This window comes from Staurois parvus, unplaced genomic scaffold (genome assembly GCF_062004578.1).
Source record: "Staurois parvus isolate SC_StPar_1 unplaced genomic scaffold, SC_StPar_1.0 ptg003556l, whole genome shotgun sequence".
Taxonomy (NCBI): domain Eukaryota; kingdom Metazoa; phylum Chordata; class Amphibia; order Anura; family Ranidae; genus Staurois; species Staurois parvus.
Window position 1 is genome coordinate 114,325 of NW_028321352.1, and position 19,670 is coordinate 133,994.

The following is a 19,670-nucleotide window of genomic DNA, read 5'->3' on the forward strand; positions in this document are numbered from 1 at the left end:
TAGATATAGCGAACCTTTTTGATGCCCAAATCTGAGCATCAATACACGTGGTTTAAAAGAAAAGAAATCTCTGGCAGCAGTACTGACCGTCAATCTGGAGCTCTTCCCTGCGGTACTTCTTCCACCACAAGATATCCTCTTCTTCCAGGTTAAATTCAGATCAGCATCATTAACCAATTGGCAACCATCCGCCTGCATTTTACTGCGGGCGGAGCGACTCGTACAGGCACAACCGCATACCTGTACGTTGGCGCTGTCTTCTGGGTTCAGGCTGCCTCCACGCACCCTCCCCCCGGCCGACTCCCACTGTGATTGGACACAGCGGAAATTTGTCAACAGGTTTCAGCCAATGATTCATGACTGAGACCTGCTGATCGGCTGTGCCCAATCACAGCCCAAAGCTCTGTGTTGACAAACATACAGGACTCTGTACAGAGGGAACAATATGTTTGTTTCTTCTCCCTGCAAAGCAGGGAGAAGGAACAAAAACAGTATTTACTAAAAAGTAGCACGTTACACACATTAACACTTGTTAGGCACACCTTTTACCCCTTGAGTACCCTGAGATGTTAACTCCTTCCCAGCCAGTGTCATTAGTACAGTGACAACATATAGTATTATCACTGGTCACTGTATTAGTGTCACTGGGGGTGTCAGTGTCATTTAGTCAGTTCCTTTCCCAGTGTCAGATTGCCTGCCTGACAGTCCTACAATAAGTCGCTGATCAACGCCATTACTAGTGTGGAAAAACAAATTCCAGTGTATAGGTCAGGGGTAGGCAACCTACGGCTCTCTAGCTGTTGTGGAACTACATTTCCCATGAGGCATTGCAAAGATTGCAAAATTGACAGTTACAGCTATGACTTGCAGAGGCATGATGGAACTTGTAGTCCTGCGGCTCTCAGGTTGCCTACCCCTGGTATAGGGGTATGGAAGTAGTAGCCCAAAAGCCACTAAAAAAAGAAAAAATTCCAGTATATATCCCATAGTTTCTAGATACTATAAAATTCACACAAATCAATATATGCTGATTGGGATTTTTGTTTTCTAACAGGCATGTAGCAGAATACATTACGGCCTAAATTTATGAAGAAATTTGATTTTATTGGGTATGTTTTATAGCAGAAAGTAAAAAAACAAAAGTTTTTTTCAACATTTTCGGTAATTTTTTTGTTTATAAAATAAGAAATAAAAAACCCAGTGGTGATCAAATACCACCAAAAGAAAGCTATATTTTTGTGAAAAAATTGTGTAGAATTCATTTGCGTACAGCATTGCATGACCGTGCAATTACCAGTTGAAGTAGCACAGTACTGAATAGCAAAAAATTGCGTGATCATGAAAGGGGGGGGGGGGACCTTCCGGAGCCTGAGAGGTAAACTTGGGAAGACTGAGGACAAACGAAGTCTTCACTCACTTGGCTCTACCGTGGCGTCCTACTTACAGTGTATTGATGCAGGGAGCGGAACTGATATCGTCATGTTTGTGCCGCCGTCCTCTGCATCACTGAGGACCGTCCATTGCTGAGACCGATGTGGCCCCCGCTTATCACGTGACCAACGTGAAAAACCTCTGAAAATGGTAAGTATATAAAAAATGTAGAACGTCTTGGGGGGAGGCTCTACTAAGGGAGTGCGGATATGGACTGTAACGTTGCTTTTTTCACAGCACATTGGGCCTGATTGTTGTAAACCACTTTGGGGAACATACACTGAGTTTTCTTTTCTTAAATCCTCATAGAGACTTCGAAACTGCATGGACGAGGTGGATGAGAAGGCCCCTGAATACATCAGGATGGCCCAGTCTATCAAGTAAGTCTTCGCAATATGTCTGGCTCATGATATCGCAGCAGCCTCGTACTGAGCCTGATGACCGCATCCAATGGAGTACAGTATATAAAGAGACAAAAAACGGGGTGCACGGCCTAAAAATGAGATTTATTGATAAAAAGTAAAATACAAGAGAAATAAAAGCAAATGGAAAGCATGTCACAAGAGATGCAGTGTGGTCCAAAACCCCTGAAGGTAGTCTGGTGGGGGACTGTAGACCTCTGGATAGCTGGTGGCTGACTCGTTTCGAGGTTGTACCTCTTCCTCAGAGCCAGTGACTGCCTCTGAGGAAGAGGTACAACCTCGAAACACGTCAGCCACCAGCTATTCAGAGGTCTACAGTCCCCCACCAGACTACCTTCAGGCTGGATAAGGTGGGATTTGGTAGTGGAGACCTCCTGGATATCCTGGAAGATGTATGATACTTACCTCTACTCCCTTCCTCTTGAGAAGTGGGTTTGTTTACTTGCATGAAGTTTCCTTCCTCTGCCATCCTCTGGGAGGTACATCAAGACCCACAAACTCTAGTTGTACCCCCTTGGAGGAAGGGACAGACCTGCTCTTGTTTAGGCTTGACTTTGGAGGACAACAGAAGACACACTCACTGAGTGTTGGTCTTGGAATTGAGCTGCAGGTCTACGGTGAAACCAGTAGGCCAATGTGGGCATCTGATGATGGCTGACTTGCTGTTCCTGGTGTAGTATATTGTGTGTGTTTTTATAAATGTGAAAAAAAATTAAATAAATGTATGTAATGTACAAACAAGGCTCTGTATACCGTGTGTGTTTGATATACAGTGGGGATCGAAAGTTTGGGCACCCCAGCTAAAAATTTGTATTAATGTCCATAAAGAAGCCAAGGAAAGATGGAAAAATCTCCAAAAGGCATCAAATTACAGATTAGACATTCTTATAATATGTCAACAAAAGTTAGATTTTATTTCCATCATTTACACTTTCAAAATAACAGAAAACAAAAAAATGGCGTCTGCAAAAGTTTGGGCACCCTGCAGAATTTATAGCATGCACTGCCCCCTTTTCCAAGCTAAGACCTGCCAGTGTCATGGATTGTTCTCAATCATCGTCTGGGAAGACCAGGTGATGTCAATCTCAAAGGTTTTAAATGCCCAGACTCATCTGACCTTGCCCCAACAATCAGAAATAGAAAACTGAAACTGAAAATAGTTGACGCTCACAAAGCTGGAGAAGGCTATAAGAAGATAGCAAAGCGTTTTCAGATGTCAATATCCTCTGTTCGGAATGTAATTAAGAAATGGCAGTCATCAGGAACAGTGGAAGTTAAAGCAAGATCTGGAAGACCAAGAAAAATATCAGACAGAACAGCTCGCAGGATTGTGAGAAAAACAATTCAAAACCCACGTTTGACTGCACGATCCCTCCAGAAAGATCTGGCAGACACTGGAGTTGTGGTACACTATTCCACTATAAAGAGATACTTGTACAAATATGGTCTTCATGGAAGAGTCATCAGAAGAAAACCTCTTCTACGTCCTCACCACAAAAATCATCATTTGAACTTTGCAAATGAACACATAGACAAGCCGGATGCATTTTGGAAACAAGTTCTGTGGACCGATGAGGTTAAAATTGAACTTTTTGGCCGGAATGAGCAAAGGTACGTTTGGAGAAGAAGGGGCACAGAATTTAATGAAAAGAACCTCTGTCCAACTGTTAATCATGGGGATGGATCAATCATGCTTTGGGGTTGTGTTGCAGCCAGTGGCACAGGGAACATCTCACGAGTAGAAGGAAAAATGGATTCAATAAAATTTCAGCAAATTTTGGATGGTAACTTGATGCCATCTGTGCAAAAGCTGAAGTTAAAGAGAGGATTGCTTCTACAAATGGATAATGATCCTAAACACACCTCGAAATCCACGGGGGATTACATCAAGAGGCGTAAACTGAAGGTTTTGCCATGGCCTTCACAATCTCCTGACCTCAACATCATTGAAAATCTATGGATAGACCTTAAAAGAGCAGTGCGTGACAGACAGCCCAGAAATCTCAAAGAACTGGAAGACTTTTGTAAGGAAGAATGGGCAAAGATACCTCAAAGAAGAATTGAAAGACTCTTGGCTGGCTACAAAAAGCGTTTACAAGCCGTGATACTTGCCAAAGGGGGCAGTACAAGATATTAACTCTGCAGGGGGCCCAAACTTTTGCAGATGCCATTTTTTTGTTTTCTGTTATTTTGAAAGTGTAAATGATGGAAATAAAATCTAACTTTTGTTGACATATTATAAGAATGTCTAATCTGTAATTTGATGCCTTTTGGAGATTTTTCCATCTTTCCTTGGCTTCTTTATGCACATTAATACAAATTTTTAGCTGGGGTGCCCAAACTTTCGATACCCGCTGTATATATATATATGTGTGTATATATATATGTGTATGTATATATATATATATATATATATATATATATATATATATATATATATATATATATATATATATATATATATATATATATATATATATATAGAGGGAGAGGGAGAGAGAGAGAGACCACGACCACACACAGTATACAGAGCCTTGTTTTGGCACAGGTCAATGGCTAGCTAATGGCTCTCTGCTATCCAATTCAACTTTTTCAAAGCAGGTTATTTGCAAGGCTACCTACAAGGGGTTGTAAAATGCAGATTTGTACGGATAAGCATTTCAAAGGGTACATTGTTTACATATTTAAGGGTGATGAAGAATGTGATTTGACCATACAAGAAGTATTTATTGATGGTAAGTAGACTCAATTCACTGGAAATGGTGAAAGGGTAACTTGTTTACTTGGTAAACACTATAATGTCTTTAATTGTTCTTTTCAATAATTGTAAGCGGGGTCTTTTCATGTTAAGATCAAAAGTGTTTGGTCAGCCAATCAGAAACCCCTTGCAGTTTTACTCACTGATATTTCAGAGGGAAGGTTGGGCTGTTAGGTTCATTCATTCATCAATCTGGAAGCATCGGTATAGATTGGAACACACATTATTGCATGCATGGAAGCTACCTAGGTGTATGTTATAGATTAGACATTGCTGGATTGTGTAGGGTCGCTGTGTTTGATATGAAGTATCTTAGATGGGTCTCTGAGGGCTGCTGTTCGTCGTAATATTTACAAATATTCTGTTGGATTTTGTCACCTGTTGTTAGCATCTTGTTCACTGTCCCGGAACCCAATAAATGTCTCTCTCTGGATGAACCAAATTGCTGCGGGAAAATTCATTTCTTGGATAGAGGAGTTTTGCATTCCATATCCACCAGCGAACTCTTGCCTCAACAACAATCATTCTAATTATTATTATACAGGATTTATATAGCGCCAACAGTTCGCTCAGCGCTGTACATTACAATGGGAGACAGTACACGAGACAGTACAGTAACCATACAATTCAATACACGAGGGTACGAGGGCCCTGCTCCTTGGAGCTTACAATCTAGGAGGGAGGGGATAGTGGTACAGGAGGAAATAGCTGTGGGGGATGGAGTGGTAGGAAGAGTGGAGGAGATCGGCAATTAGCTGAGGGCGGGGTAGGCTTCTCTGAAGAGATGGGTTTTCAAAGTGCGCCTAAAGGTGAGAAGAGCAGGTGATAGTCTGATGGATTGGGGTAGGGAGTTCCAGAGGATGGGGGAAGCCCTGGAGAAGTCCTGTAGACTGGCATGGGAGGAGGAGACCAGGGAACTAGAGAGTAGGAGGTCTTGTGAGGAGCGGAGAGTACGTTTTGGGTGGTATTATCACTCCTCATCCCTGATGTATGACAACACCTGGTGGTTCTGGGTTAGGCGTGGACGAACTGCTGGCCGCCACTGGGGTAATGTTGGAACCTCAGCCATGCACAAGGCTTGAAAGACACTCTGCTTTGAGGCTGTTATGGAATTGCAAGTTTTTTCTTTCTGCACTCCTTTTTTTTTTTTTTTTTTTGAAGAACAAGTTGACTAAAGCCCTCAACTAGTTAAGATTCTTTAAAACACATTTCCAAAAACAATGTGGGTGTTTGGTGAGTCTTCCTGTACTTCTACACGCCTTGCACGCCCACTTTCCTTGTGATATTTTGCGGCTCCTATCTGTGCCTTGCTGACAAGGGCTAATTATCCGACGATTAGTATTGAATTGTGTTTTGTATTTATTTTACCCTGCAGTGCTGGTGAGACAACCTACAATTTGGACCATGCCAACAGCCTGAGAGTGGAGGTGCAGAAGCTCTACGAGTCAATAGATGCTTCAAGGTGAGAAACAAGTGTGTTTGCATTGAATTCAATTGAAAAAGAAGATGCTTTAAGTAGGAATGCACCAAAATTTCAGTGGCCGAAATGTTTCGGCCGAAAACACGCCTTTCAGCCGCTGGCCGAAATGAAAAAAAGCACCGATACAGGTTCCAAAAAAACTCCACCGGCCGCCGCTCGGTAGTTCTCAGCCTTAGGGCTCATGTGCACTGCAGCTGATAAACTCCCGTTTAGGATCTGTTCAGCATTTTTTTCAGCAGCCCCTGAACTCGCCTTAATGTTTTCCTATGTCTCCATGTACACACCATCATTTACAGGCAGTTGAGTTTACAGTCCTTTTTTTGAACACAGAAAACTTGCATTCAGCAGTCGATTTTATCAGCGTTTCAAACGCAAAACGCTTGTAAACGCGGCATATCGCTTCCATAAATGTTTGTGTTTGGATTTTTTTTTAACTCTTCCAGTTCCCGATGCTGTCCAGAGCCTTTTTTCATCATGAAAAATGCATGCAAAGCGTTTTCAAGGTACTCAAATGGACAAAACACTGAACACAGGATGTTCCTACCAAACTTGTCACACATTGTAATGACCAATTCACACCTCAGACCTCTCCCACCCTTGGAACCAAAAGATATGTTAATGACCATTCACACCTCAAATTCCTCATGAAGACCCCCTGCCAGGCAGCCTTAATGAAAGAAATGTTAATGAGCAACTCACACCTCAGCTAATCTCAACACATACTGCTGTCTCTTCTTCTACTCTCTGTATTTCTCTGAAACAGTCTGAAATAGTTAATTATTTACCACTTTTCAGTGCATTCTGGGCATTTGGGACGTTCTCCTGTGCTTATCTTTAAAAAACTCTTCTAAACGCAAACGCGCATAAATGCGTTATGCAAACGCGGCTAAACAGATGTTTTTTAACCTACATTTTCCAGCAGTCAGTTTCCATCATTCAGAAGTGTCCCATGTACATGGGGCCTTACCTGAGAAACCATCGATCCCGGCGCTGGGCATAGAGATGAGTGAAGGAAAGATGGCTTCCACTCATCTCTATGCCCTTGGAGGACCAAAGCAATGTCACTTCCCGTGCCGGCCATTTCTTTTTTTTAAAGCACTAGATCAGGGGTGGGCAAACTTTTTGACTTGAGGGCCGCAATGGGTTCATATATTGGACCCGGGGGCCGGACCAAGAGTAGATGAATGATGTGTATGTGTCATCCATAGTAAGTATAGTAATATTCCCCCATAGTAAGCATAGTAATTAATCCCCCATATAGTAATTCATCCCCCATATAGTAATTAATCCCCCATATAGTAATTCATCCCCCATAGTAATTCATCCCCCATATAGTAATTCATCCCCCATATAGTAATTCATCCCCCATAGTAATTCATCCCCCATATAGTAATTCACCGCCCATAGTAATTCATCCCCCATATAGTAATTCATCCCCCATATAGTAATTCATCCCCCATAGTAATTCATCCCCCATATAGTAATTCATCCCCCATATAGTAATTCATCCCCCATATAGTAATTCATCCCCCATATAGTAATTCATCCCCCATATAGTAATTCATCCCCCATATAGTAATTAATTCCCCATATTAATTCAGCCCCCATATTAAGTCCCCAAGTCCCCCCTGTGTCAATTTACTTACCTTTGCTCCGCGCGTTCCTCTCGCCGTGTTCCCGCGCCGTTCCGGTCTTCAGGGCGGACCGTGAGAGGAGCCTAGCTCCCTTCACGTTCATCACGCTGCCCCGCCTACACACATCCTGACAGCCAATGTATCACGCTCCGCGGGCCGGATTAAAAGGTCCGCCAGGCCGTAGTTTGCCCATTACTGCACTAGATCAATGCTTTTTTTTATCTAATGCTTTACATTGCAGAGGAGAGATGTGAGGTCTTATTGACCCCACATCTCTCCATAAAGAGGACCTGTCTCTAATTATTTCTATCACAAGGGATGCATGCATTTCTTGTGATAAGAATAAAAGTGATTACATTTTTTTTAAAGGGACAGTGCAAAAAAAAAACATTTACAATAAAAAAGTTTAACGTGCCCCCGTCCCCCCGTGCTAGCACGTAGTGGTGAACGCATACGTAGGCCCTGCCCATATATGTAAATGGTGTTCAAACCACACACGTGATGTATCACCACGAACGTCAGAGCAAGAGCAATAATTCTCCCACTAGACCTCCTCTGTAACTTTACACTGCTAACCTGCAGAAATTTTTGAAGCATCACCCATGGAGATTTTTAAGTACCGCAGTTTCACACCATTCTACGAGCGTGCACGATTTTAAAGTGTGACATGTTGGGTATCTATTTACTCGCCATAACATCCCCTTTCATATTTTACAAAAAAAATTGTTGTATATGTGTGTATATATAGATAGATGGATATGGTTAGATATATATATATAGAGAGAGAGAGAGAATTTTTTTTTTCTTTTTTTTTTAAATCAGTGTATTTTTTTCCAAAAACTTATATATTAATTTTTAAAAACTGCACATTTCGGTTTTTGGCCAAGTGCATTTTGAATTTTCGGTTTCTGCACCAGAATTTTCATTTCAGTGCACCACTACTTTTAAGTGCTGAATCCTCAAAGTAGCTGGCTATAAATGTTGTCCAGTTTGCTATTATTTCTTGCTGGAAATGAACACAGTAAGGTGGGTGTTCATGTCTGGTTGAAGAAAAATGTTTAAAAAATTAAAAATGATTTTATTTTTTTAACTGTTTTTTTTTTTTTTTTTTTTTAAATACTGTCACCAATCAGTATCCCTGATCGCCGCACCGCCACACCAGTTCTATGATGGCACTGCACTGGTGGCAGTATGTAAGAAAACACAATTTTATTTGATTTCTTCATTTTCCAACAAAAGTGTGGCAGAAAATGACAACTTCAAAAAGCTCACCATGCTTCTTACTAAATACCTACCTTCAAAAAAAGGGGCCATTTAGGGGATATTTGTACTATCCTGGCGGTTTTAGGGCCTCAAGAAATTAGATCCGCCGTCAGTACATCAGGACTTATCGATTTTCAGATATATCTCCCTTCGTTTGTAGACTCTATAACTCACACGGCTAAATAATAAACACTGATTTGGGTTATTTTTACCAAAGAAATGTAGCAGAATACTTTTTGGCCCAAATTTATGAAGAAACATTGGTTGCAAAATGTTTTAAGTGAAACTAAGAAAAACGTGGTTTATTTAAAAAGCGGTCCGGACGCTTCCCCCCCCCTTCCGGTCCGGACGCTTCCCCCCCCCCTTCCGGTCCGGACGCTCCCCCCCCCCCTTCCGGTCCGGACGCTCCCCCCCCCCTTCCGGTCCGGACGCTCCCCCCCCCTTCCGGTCCGGACGCTCCCCCCCCCCTTCCGGTCCGGACGCTCCCCCCCCCCCCTTCCGGTCCGGACGCTTCCCCCCCCTTCCGGTCCGGACGCTTTCCCCCCCCTTCCGGTCCGGACGCTTTCCCCCCCCTTCCGGTCCGGACGCTTTCCCCCCCCTTCCGGTCCGGACGCTTTCCCCCCCCTTCCGGTCCGGACGCTTTCCCCCCCCTTCCGGTCCGGACGCTTTCCCCCCCCTTCCGGTCCGGACGCTTTCCCCCCCCTTCCGGTCCGGACGCTTTCCCCCCCCTTCCGGTCCGGACGCTTTCCCCCCCCTTCCGGTCCGGACGCTTTCCCCCCCCTTCCGGTCCGGACGCTTTCCCCCCCCTTCCGGTCCGGACGCTTTCCCCCCCCTTCCGGTCCGGACGCTTTCCCCCCCCTTCCGGTCCGGACGCTTTCCCCCCCCTTCCGGTCCGGACGCTTTCCCCCCCCTTCCGGTCCGGACGCTTTCCCCCCCCCTTCCGGTCCGGACGCTTTCCCCCCCCCTTCCGGTCCGGACGCTTTCCCCCCCCCTTCCGGTCCGGACGCTTTCCCCCCCCCTTCCGGTCCGGACGCTTTCCCCCCCCCTTCCGGTCCGGACGCTTTCCCCCCCCCCTTCCGGTCCGGACGCTTTCCCCCCCCCTTCCGGTCCGGACGCTTTCCCCCCCCCTTCCGGTCCGGACGCTTTCCCCCCCCCCTTCCGGTCCGGACGCTTTCCCCCCCCCTTCCGGTCCGGACGCTTTCCCCCCCCCTTCCGGTCCGGACGCTTTCCCCCCCCCTTCCGGTCCGGACGCTTTCCCCCCCCCTTCCGGTCCGGACGCTTTCCCCCCCCCTTCCGGTCCGGACGCTTTCCCCCCCCCCTTCCGGTCCGGACGCTTTCCCCCCCCCTTCCGGTCCGGACGCTTTCCCCCCCCCTTCCGGTCCGGACGCTTTCCCCCCCCCTTCCGGTCCGGACGCTTTCCCCCCCCCCTTCCGGTCCGGACGCTTTCCCCCCCCCTTCCGGTCCGGACGCTTTCCCCCCCCTTCCGGTCCGGACGCTTTCCCCCCCCTTCCGGTCCGGACGCTTCCCCCCCCCCCCCCCCTTCCGGTCCGGACGCTTTCCCCCCCCTTCCGGTCCGGACGCTTCCCCCCCCCCCCCCTTCCGGTCCGGACGCTTTCCCCCCCCTTCCGGTCCGGACGCTTCCCCCCCCCCCCCCTTCCGGTCCGGACGCTTTCCCCCCCCTTCCGGTCCGGACGCTTTCCCCCCCCTTCCGGTCCGGACGCTTTCCCCCCCCTTCCGGTCCGGACGCTTCCCCCCCCTTCCGGTCCGGACGCTTTCCCCCCCCTTCCGGTCCGGACGCTTTCCCCCCCCTTCCGGTCCGGACGCTTTCCCCCCCCTTCCGGTCCGGACGCTTTCCCCCCCCTTCCGGTCCGGACGCTTTCCCCCCCCTTCCGGTCCGGACGCTTTCCCCCCCCCTTCCGGTCCGGACGCTTTCCCCCCCCCTTCCGGTCCGGACGCTTTCCCCCCCCCTTCCGGTCCGGACGCTTTCCCCCCCCCTTCCGGTCCGGACGCTTTCCCCCCCCCCTTCCGGTCCGGACGCTTTCCCCCCCCCCCTTCCGGTCCGGACGCTTTCCCCCCCCCTTCCGGTCCGGACGCTTTCCCCCCCCCCTTCCGGTCCGGACGCTTTCCCCCCCCCTTCCGGTCCGGACGCTTTCCCCCCCCCCTTCCGGTCCGGACGCTTTCCCCCCCCCTTCCGGTCCGGACGCTTTCCCCCCCCCCCCCTTCCGGTCCGGACGCTTTCCCCCCCCCCCCCCTTCCGGTCCGGACGCTTTCCCCCCCCTTCCGGTCCGGACGCTTCCCCCCCCCCCCCCCCTTCCGGTCCGGACGCTTTCCCCCCCCTTCCGGTCCGGACGCTTCCCCCCCCCCCCCCTTCCGGTCCGGACGCTTTCCCCCCCCTTCCGGTCCGGACGCTTTCCCCCCCCTTCCGGTCCGGACGCTTTCCCCCCCCTTCCGGTCCGGACGCTTCCCCCCCCTTCCGGTCCGGACGCTTTCCCCCCCCTTCCGGTCCGGACGCTTTCCCCCCCCTTCCGGTCCGGACGCTTTCCCCCCCCTTCCGGTCCGGACGCTTTCCCCCCCCTTCCGGTCCGGACGCTTTCCCCCCCCTTCCGGTCCGGACGCTTTCCCCCCCCTTCCGGTCCGGACGCTTTCCCCCCCCTTCCGGTCCGGACGCTTTCCCCCCCCTTCCGGTCCGGACGCTTTCCCCCCCCTTCCGGTCCGGACGCTTTCCCCCCCCTTCCGGTCCGGACGCTTTCCCCCCCCTTCCGGTCCGGACGCTTTCCCCCCCCTTCCGGTCCGGACGCTTTCCCCCCCCTTCCGGTCCGGACGCCGCTTCCCCCCCCCCCCCTTCCGGTCCGGACGCCTCTTTCCCCCCCCCCCCCCTTTCGGTCCGGACGCCTCTTTCCCCCCCCCCCCCCCTTTCAGTCCGGACGCCTCTTTCCCCCCCCCCCCTTTCAGTCCGGACACTTCCACCCCCTTCCCCCCCAGGCCAATTTTCAGCTTTCAGCGCTATCACACTTTGAATGACAATTGCGCGGTCATGCAACACTGCCCGGAATAATTTTTTTAGCATTTTTTGAGACAGATAAAACGTAATTTTGGTGGTATTTATTCACCACTGGGATTTTTTTTTTTTTTGCTATATAAATGAAAAAGTCCACAAATGTTGAAAAGTGTTTTTCTTATAAAATTTTGCAAATAAATAATCTTTCTTCATAAGTCCTGGCCAAAATTTATTCGGTTATCTTTTTAGTTAAAAAAAAAATAAAAATAACCCAAATTAGTTTATAACCAAAAATAATTTTTCAAGCAAAAAAGTTATATTTTTATTTTATTTTTTTATGTTATTATTTGTTTTGTTTTTTTTTTTTTTTTTTTTTTTAACATACCGTCACCCTAGCATGGTGACACTGTACTACCTGTGGGGGGTGATGAAGATTTTTTTTTTTTTTTTTTTTTTCCCACACTGTTTGCTTTTACACCCATAAAGGCTGTAAAATCAATCATTTCTCCTTCTCTCTGGCTGCATTCCTGCAGCCATTGAGAAATACTGTGAGAGCTGTGATTGGTCACAGCTTGTCACATGGTACAAGACTGTTGTGAATAGCCCTGTACCATGTGATCTCTGTGATCATTCACAGATTTCACACGTAGTAAGCAATGATGTCAGAAGTGACCTCTTGCTTACTACTTTGCATGTGATCACTGATTGGCCAATCGGTGATCACATGATCGGGACCTCGCACAGAGTGATCCTCCTGACACAGCGGGAACCGGATCGCGGTACTGCGCTCTCCCAGGGAGAGCGCACAATCCAAAATGGCGGGCGCCGTTTATGAACGAGAACCCGCCCCTGGACTACCACTGTCCAGCCGTTTATATACAGCGGCCGGACTGCAAGTGGTTAAAGTAGTGCAGTGCTGAAAAAAATGTGCCCTAGCCATGAAGGGGGTAAAATCTTCTGCTGGCCATGAGCTATACCCCCCGGGTCCATTGAAAATTCCTGGAACCGGCAATACACATTCTAGACTAGTTCTTTGCCTCGTGTGCCGTTTTAGGCACAGCTTCCGCGGTCCAGGTTTTCTATTAATCATTGATTGTTGGATTTTCTAGCAATGTATTAAATGTGAAGACTTTGCGATTGTCCTTTTTGTGTTCAAAAAATCTTCTTTATTTTTTTTCTTGCTGATTTTAGCAAAAAAATACTAATTTTGGGAGTGAAGGAAGAGCCCAAACCTCACCCGAAAAACTTGCAGCTGCAGAAGATGATTCGATACTCGGCCACGCTGTTTGTACAGGTATCGGCTTCACTGGGGCTACGGGAATGCAATCCGCCATTTAAAGGGGAAATCACGTGCCTTCAAATATAGAGGAATTACCTCTTGTGTTGGAGCTCAGCGACGAGGGTGCGGCCGAATGGTGATCGGGCAGAGCTGGTCATTCAGTAGCTCTCCCTAAACTTTGACCCTCTCCTTCAGCTGTGATTCAGTGCTGGAGTAAGAGGTTACAACAGAAGTCAGATGTTTCATTCTTCTAAATCGGGGGTCTCCAAACTTTCAAGACAAAGGGCCAAGTTTATTGTCTTTCAGACTTTAGGGGGGGGCCGCAGTAGGGTCAGCAGAAGTAAGGAGCCCTGATATCAGTGGGATTAAACAATCTTTAACCCCTTGACGCCGACGTAACACAAATATGCGGCCTCACGGACCTGGGCTTTTTTCCGTGGGGCCGCATATTTGCGTACCTGTCTTTGTGTTGGGAGCGCGCCCCTCAGCGCGCTCCCAGCACCGAGACCGCGGTGTCACTGAGAGCACCGGGTCCCGTTCTAACGATCGGGACCCGGGACTCCCGGTTCCGGGTCACATGATCGCTGTGATAGCCTCTGATTGGCTATCACAGTGATCAGTCACTGTGCAGCCCGGCCCCCTTGTTTTTTTTCTCTCTCTCTCTCTCTATGAATGGAGAAGAGAGATACATTGTATCTCTCAAACTCCTGTCAGAGAGAAGGAAAAAAAAAAGTTTGTAAAAAAAAAAAAAAAAAAGATAAATAAATAAATATTAAAAAAATAAAAGAAAAAATAAAAAAAAATACCTAGATCAAGGTTTGATCTAGTTCAGTGCCAGGGTTAGTGTTTAGGTCAGGGTCAAGGTCAAAGGTCAGGGTCAAGGTCAAAGGTCAGGGTCAAAAGTCAAGGTCAGGATTTAAAAAAAATTGGTATCAGTGTCAGTTAATGTTAATGTCAGTGTCAGTTAGTGTCAGTGTGTTTTAGGTAAAAAAAAAAAAAAAAAAGACAAAAACAAAATGCGCACTATGGTTTCTGGGCTGTACTAAGGGTACAAACAACAAATAACATACACATATATGGTATCGCTGCGATCGTCAAGAGCTGGAGAATTTATTTTGGGTTTCTCTTTGGTGGTAGGTTATGGTCATAACAAGAAACACATAGCTAAATTAAAATAAAAGGATTTTTTTTACTATTTTTGGCCAGTTTTCCTTTGATAATAAAAAAAAAATCAGGAGATATCCATTACCATTTACCACCAAATGAAAGCCCAATTTGTCCTGAAAAAATCAAGGTATAATCCACCTGGATGTGCAAAGTAGTTGTGATGATATGTACGGTTTTGCTATCACATGTCAACGGTGCAGAATTGTGCTTAGGCATTTAGATTTGTTTTACCCTTAGGCGTGAAGGGGTTAAAAACAAACAAAATGAAAAATGGTGCCACTCCCTTATATTAAGCCCGTGTAGGGATGAATTGAAATAATATTTAAATAAAGGGATTATCTAAATTACTGTAATATAAAATATACAATTCATTGATATACACACCAAAAAAAAAAAATAATATATATGTATATATATGGAATAACCTGTGAGACACTTCAAATTTTTTGCACGAGATGTGAGATAAGAAGATAAGTTCGCAGGCTCCTAGCTACATCCTCATTGCATGTACAGTAAATGAAAAACAAACAAAATGAAAAATGGTGCCGCGCCCTTATATTAAGCCCGTGTAGGGATGAATTGAAATAATATTTAAATAAAGGGATTATCTAAATTACTCTAATATAAAATATACAATTCATTGATATATACACACACACACAAGAAAAAAATAAATAAAAAAAAAATATATATATATGTATATATCAAAAATAAATATATAAATACATAAAAATATATAACTGATAAAATGTCCAATATATATGAAAGTCCAACCTTGGATGAAATCCCATCAAGATGGGGCTGATTATGATTATTGCAAATTACTGTTCACATAATCCCGGATAATCTACAAGCAGAAATGCTCAAAACATCAAAGGGTTACTTGGTGTGTTCCTCTATGGAAAACAAGCTGAATGGTTCTCTTCTTTGCTCCTGCTGATCCTGCTATGGATGGATCCAGGGTAAGGTCCTCCCTTCAACAGATTGTGTCTGCTTTCTCCCTATTACTCCACGTGTTACCAATTTTGCACTTACAGATATAAAAACTATATAGTATGTGTGTTGTGACCAGCCTGGACGGCGTGTGGACACACACTGCCTGTACTCGCCGTTCGTAGGAGCCGGGTACGTGGTGACGTCAGTGCCCCTCCCCAACGCGTTGCGCCACAGGGTCACGTGGCTTCGTCCGGGGGATCCTATCACAACACACATACTAAAAGCGCTATATAGTTTTTATATCTGTAAGTGCAAAATTGGCACCAATAAATATATATTTTAACCAAGGATAAGGCACTATTCCTCTCTCTTTTTCCTCCTGGTAACACGTGGAGTAATAGGGAGAAAGCAGACACCTTACCCTGGATCCATCCATAGCAGGATCAGCAGGAGCAAAGAGGAGAACCATTCAGCTTGTTTTCCATAGAGGAACACACCAAGTAACCCTTTGATGTTTTGAGCATTTCTTCTTGTAGATTATCCGGGATTATGTGAACAGTAATTTGCAATAATCATAATCAGCCCCATCTTGATGGGATTTCATCCAAGGTTGGACTTTCATATATATTGGACATTTTATCAGTTATATATTTTTATGTATTTATATATTTATTTTTGATATATACATATATATATATATATTTTTTATTTTTTTTCTCGTGTGTGTGTGTGTGTATATCAATGAATTGTATATTTTATATTAGAGTAATTTAGATAATCCCTTTATTTAAATATTATTTCAATTCATCCCTACACGGGTTTAATATAAGGGCGCGGCACCATTTTACATTTTGTTTGTTTTTCATTTACTGTACATGCAATGAGGATGTAGCTAGGAGCCTGCGAACTTATCTTCTTATCTCACATCTCGTGCAAAAAATTTGAAGTGTCTCACAGGTTATTCCAATTTTATTTAATATCTCATCTTTAGTATTAGAGGGAGGAATAGTGCCCCATCATTGGTGTCAGTGGGAGGAATAGTGCCCCATCATTGGTGTCAGTGGGAGGAATAGTGCCCCATCATTGGTGTCAGTGGGAGGAATAGTGCCCCATCATTGGTGTCAGTGGGAGGAATAGTGCCCCATCATTGGTGTCAGTGGGAGGAATAGTGCTCCATCATTGGTATCAGTGGGAGGAATAGTGCCCCATCATTGGTGTCAGTGAGTGGAATAGTGCCCCATCATTGGTATCAGTGGGAGGAATAGTGCCCCATCATTGGTGTCAGTGGGAGGAATAGTGCCCCATCATTGGTATCAGTGGGAGGAATAGTGCCCCATCATTGGTGTCAGCGGGAGGAATAGTGCCCCATCATTGGTGTCAGTGGGAGGAATAGTGCCCCATCATTGGTGTCAGCGGGAGGAATAGTGCCCCATCATTGGTATCAGCGGGAGGAATAGTGCCCCATCATTGGTATCAGCGGGAGGAATAGTGCTCCATCATTGGTGTCAGCGGGAGTAATAGTGCCCCTTCATTGGTGTCAGCGGGAGGAATAGTGCTCCATCATTGGTGTCAGCGGGAGTAATAGTGCCCCTTCATTGGTGTCAGCGAGAGGAATAGTGTCCCATCATTGGTGTCAGTGGGAGGAATAGTGCCCCATCATTGGTATCAGTGGGAGGAATAGTGCCCCTTCATTGGTGTCAGCGAGAGGAATAGTGTCCCATCATTGGTGTCAGTGGGAAGAATAGTGCCCCTTCATTGGTGTCAGCGAGAGGAATAGTGTCCCATCATTGGTGTCAGTGGGAAGAATAGTGCCCCTTCATTGGTGTCAGCGAGAGGAATAGTGTCCCATCATTGGTGTCAGTGGGAGGAATAGTGCCCCATCATTGGTATCAGTGGGAGGAATAGTGCCCCTTCATTGGTGTCAGCGAGAGGAATAGTGTCCCATCATTGGTGTCAGTGGGAAGAATAGTGCCCCTTCATTGGTGTCAGCGAGAGGAATAGTGTCCCATCATTGGTGTCAGTGGGAAGAATAGTGCCCCTTCATTGGTGTCAGCGAGAGGAATAGTGTCCCTTCATTGGTGTCAGCGAGAGGAATAGTGTCCCATCATTGGTGTCAGCGAGAGGAATAGTGTCCCATCATTGGTGTCAGCGAGAGGAATAGTGTCCCATCATTGGTGTCAGCGAGAGGAATAGTGTCCCATCATTGGTATCATTGGGAGGAATAGTGCCCCATCATTGGTGTCAGTAGGAGGAATAGTGCCCCATCATTGGTATCAGTGGGAGGAATAGTGCCCCATCATTGGTGTCAGTGGGAGGAATAGTGCCCCATCATTGGTGTCAGCGAGAGGAATAGTGTCCCATCATTGGTATCAGCGAGAGGAATAGTGTCTCATCATTGGTATCATTGGGAGGAATAGTGCCCCATCATTGGTGTCAGTAGGAGGAATAGTGCCCCATCATTGGTATCAGTGGGAGGAATAGTGCCCCATCATTGGTGTCAGTGGGAGGAATAGTGCCCCATCATTGGTGTCAGCGAGAGGAATAGTGTCCCATCATTGGTATCAGTGGGAGGAATAGTGCCCCATCATTGGTGTCAGTGGGAGGAATAGTGCCCCATCATTGGTGTCAGTGGGAGGAATAGTGCCCCATCATTGGTGTCAGTGGGAGGAATAGTGCCCCATCATTGGTGTCAGCGGGAGGAATAGTGCCCCATCATTGGTGTCAGCGGGAGGAATAGTGCCCCATCATTGGTGTCAGCGGGAGGAATAGTGCCCCATCATTGGTGTCAGCGGGAGGAATAGTGCCCCATCATTGGTGTCAGTGGGAGGAATAGTGCCCCATCATTGGTGTCAGCGGGAGGAATAGTGCCCCGTCATTGGTATCAGCGAGAGGAATAGTGCCCCGTCATTGGTATCAGCGGGAGGAATAGTGCTCCATCATTGGTGTCAGCGGGAGTAATAGTGCCCCTTCATTGGTGTCAGCGAGAGGAATAGTGTCCCATCATTGGTGTCAGTGGGAAGAATAGTGCCCCTTCATTGGTGTCAGCGAGAGGAATAGTGTCCCATCATTGGTGTCAGTGGGAGGAATAGTGCCCCATCATTGGTATCAGTGGGAGGAATAGTGCCCCTTCATTGGTGTCAGCGAGAGGAATAGTGTCCCATCATTGGTGTCAGTGGGAAGAATAGTGCCCCTTCATTGGTGTCAGCGAGAGGAATAGTGTCCCATCATTGGTGTCAGTGGGAAGAATAGTGCCCCTTCATTGGTGTCAGCGAGAGGAATAGTGCCCCTTCATTGGTGTCAGCGAGAGGAATAGTGTCCCATCATTGGTGTCAGCGAGAGGAATAGTGTCCCATCATTGGTGTCAGCGAGAGGAATAGTGTCCCATCATTGGTATCATTGGGAGGAATAGTGCCCCATCATTGGTGTCAGTGGGAGGAATTGTGCCCCATCATTGGTATCAGTGGGAGGAATAGTGCCCCATCATTGGTATCAGTGGGAGGAATAGTGCCCCATCATTGGTGTCAGTGGGAGGAATAGTGCCCCATCATTGGTATCAGTGGAGGAATAGTTCTCCCTCATTGGTATCAGTGGAAGGAATTGTGCCCCATCATTGGTGTCAGTGGGAGGAATAGTGCCCCATCATTGGTGTCAGTGGATATATAATAGTATTAAACTGGATCATAGACTTTATAGGCACAGAAGGACAAATGTAAAAAATGTATAAGTCACCTTTATTAGTACAAAATTAAAACACTCGGTGAAAACAAATTCGAATAAAAGGCACCCTTAATAACACAGTGAATGCTGATTCTGGTTTTGAGCCTGCTGGCTTCTAATATCATATAACTACCATCAATCAGTTGTTCAGTGGAAAAACTAGTGCCCCATTGTCGGTGTCAGTGGGAGGAATAGTGCCCCATTGTTGGTGTCAGTGAGAGGAATAGTGCCCCATCATTGGTGTCAGTGGGAGGACTAGTGCCCTAATGTTGGTGTCTTTTTTTTTCCCAGGAAAAACTTTTGGGTCTCATGTCACTGCCAACCAAAGAGAAATATGAAGAGCTGAAGGAGAGCCGTAGACAGGAGAACGAGCTGAAACTACAAAGAGAGCGACAGGTACATAATTGACTGGATTGCTGGCAGGGGACCCCAGAAGAGGGGGTTCGAGGCTGCTCTGCGCAATACATGTTTGTTATTTTAATTTAAAAAATAACTTTACAATAACTTTTGTACCCTGAAAAAACCTACCCTTGGTCCTACTTAGGTACATTTAACTTTAGGGGTTCCCTGCAACAGGGTTTCTCA

The 19,670-nt window shown here is 46.5% G+C and overlaps 1 protein-coding gene across 1 annotated transcript in view; it reads left to right on the forward strand.

The window, feature by feature from the left end:
• RBSN (rabenosyn, RAB effector) overlaps window positions 1-19,481 on the forward strand; it is a gene marked incomplete at its 3' end in the record, with an annotated part of 31,604 nt that extends 12,123 nt beyond the window's left edge. The window contains exons 8-11 of the mRNA XM_089667757.1: window positions 1,741-1,811; window positions 5,987-6,073; window positions 13,178-13,280; window positions 19,377-19,481. Of these exons, the coding sequence (XP_089523883.1) occupies window positions 1,741-1,811; window positions 5,987-6,073; window positions 13,178-13,280; window positions 19,377-19,481 (366 nt within the window). The remainder of the gene's footprint in view (window positions 1-1,740; window positions 1,812-5,986; window positions 6,074-13,177; window positions 13,281-19,376) is intronic.
• Between the last annotated feature and the right edge of the window lie 189 nt (window positions 19,482-19,670).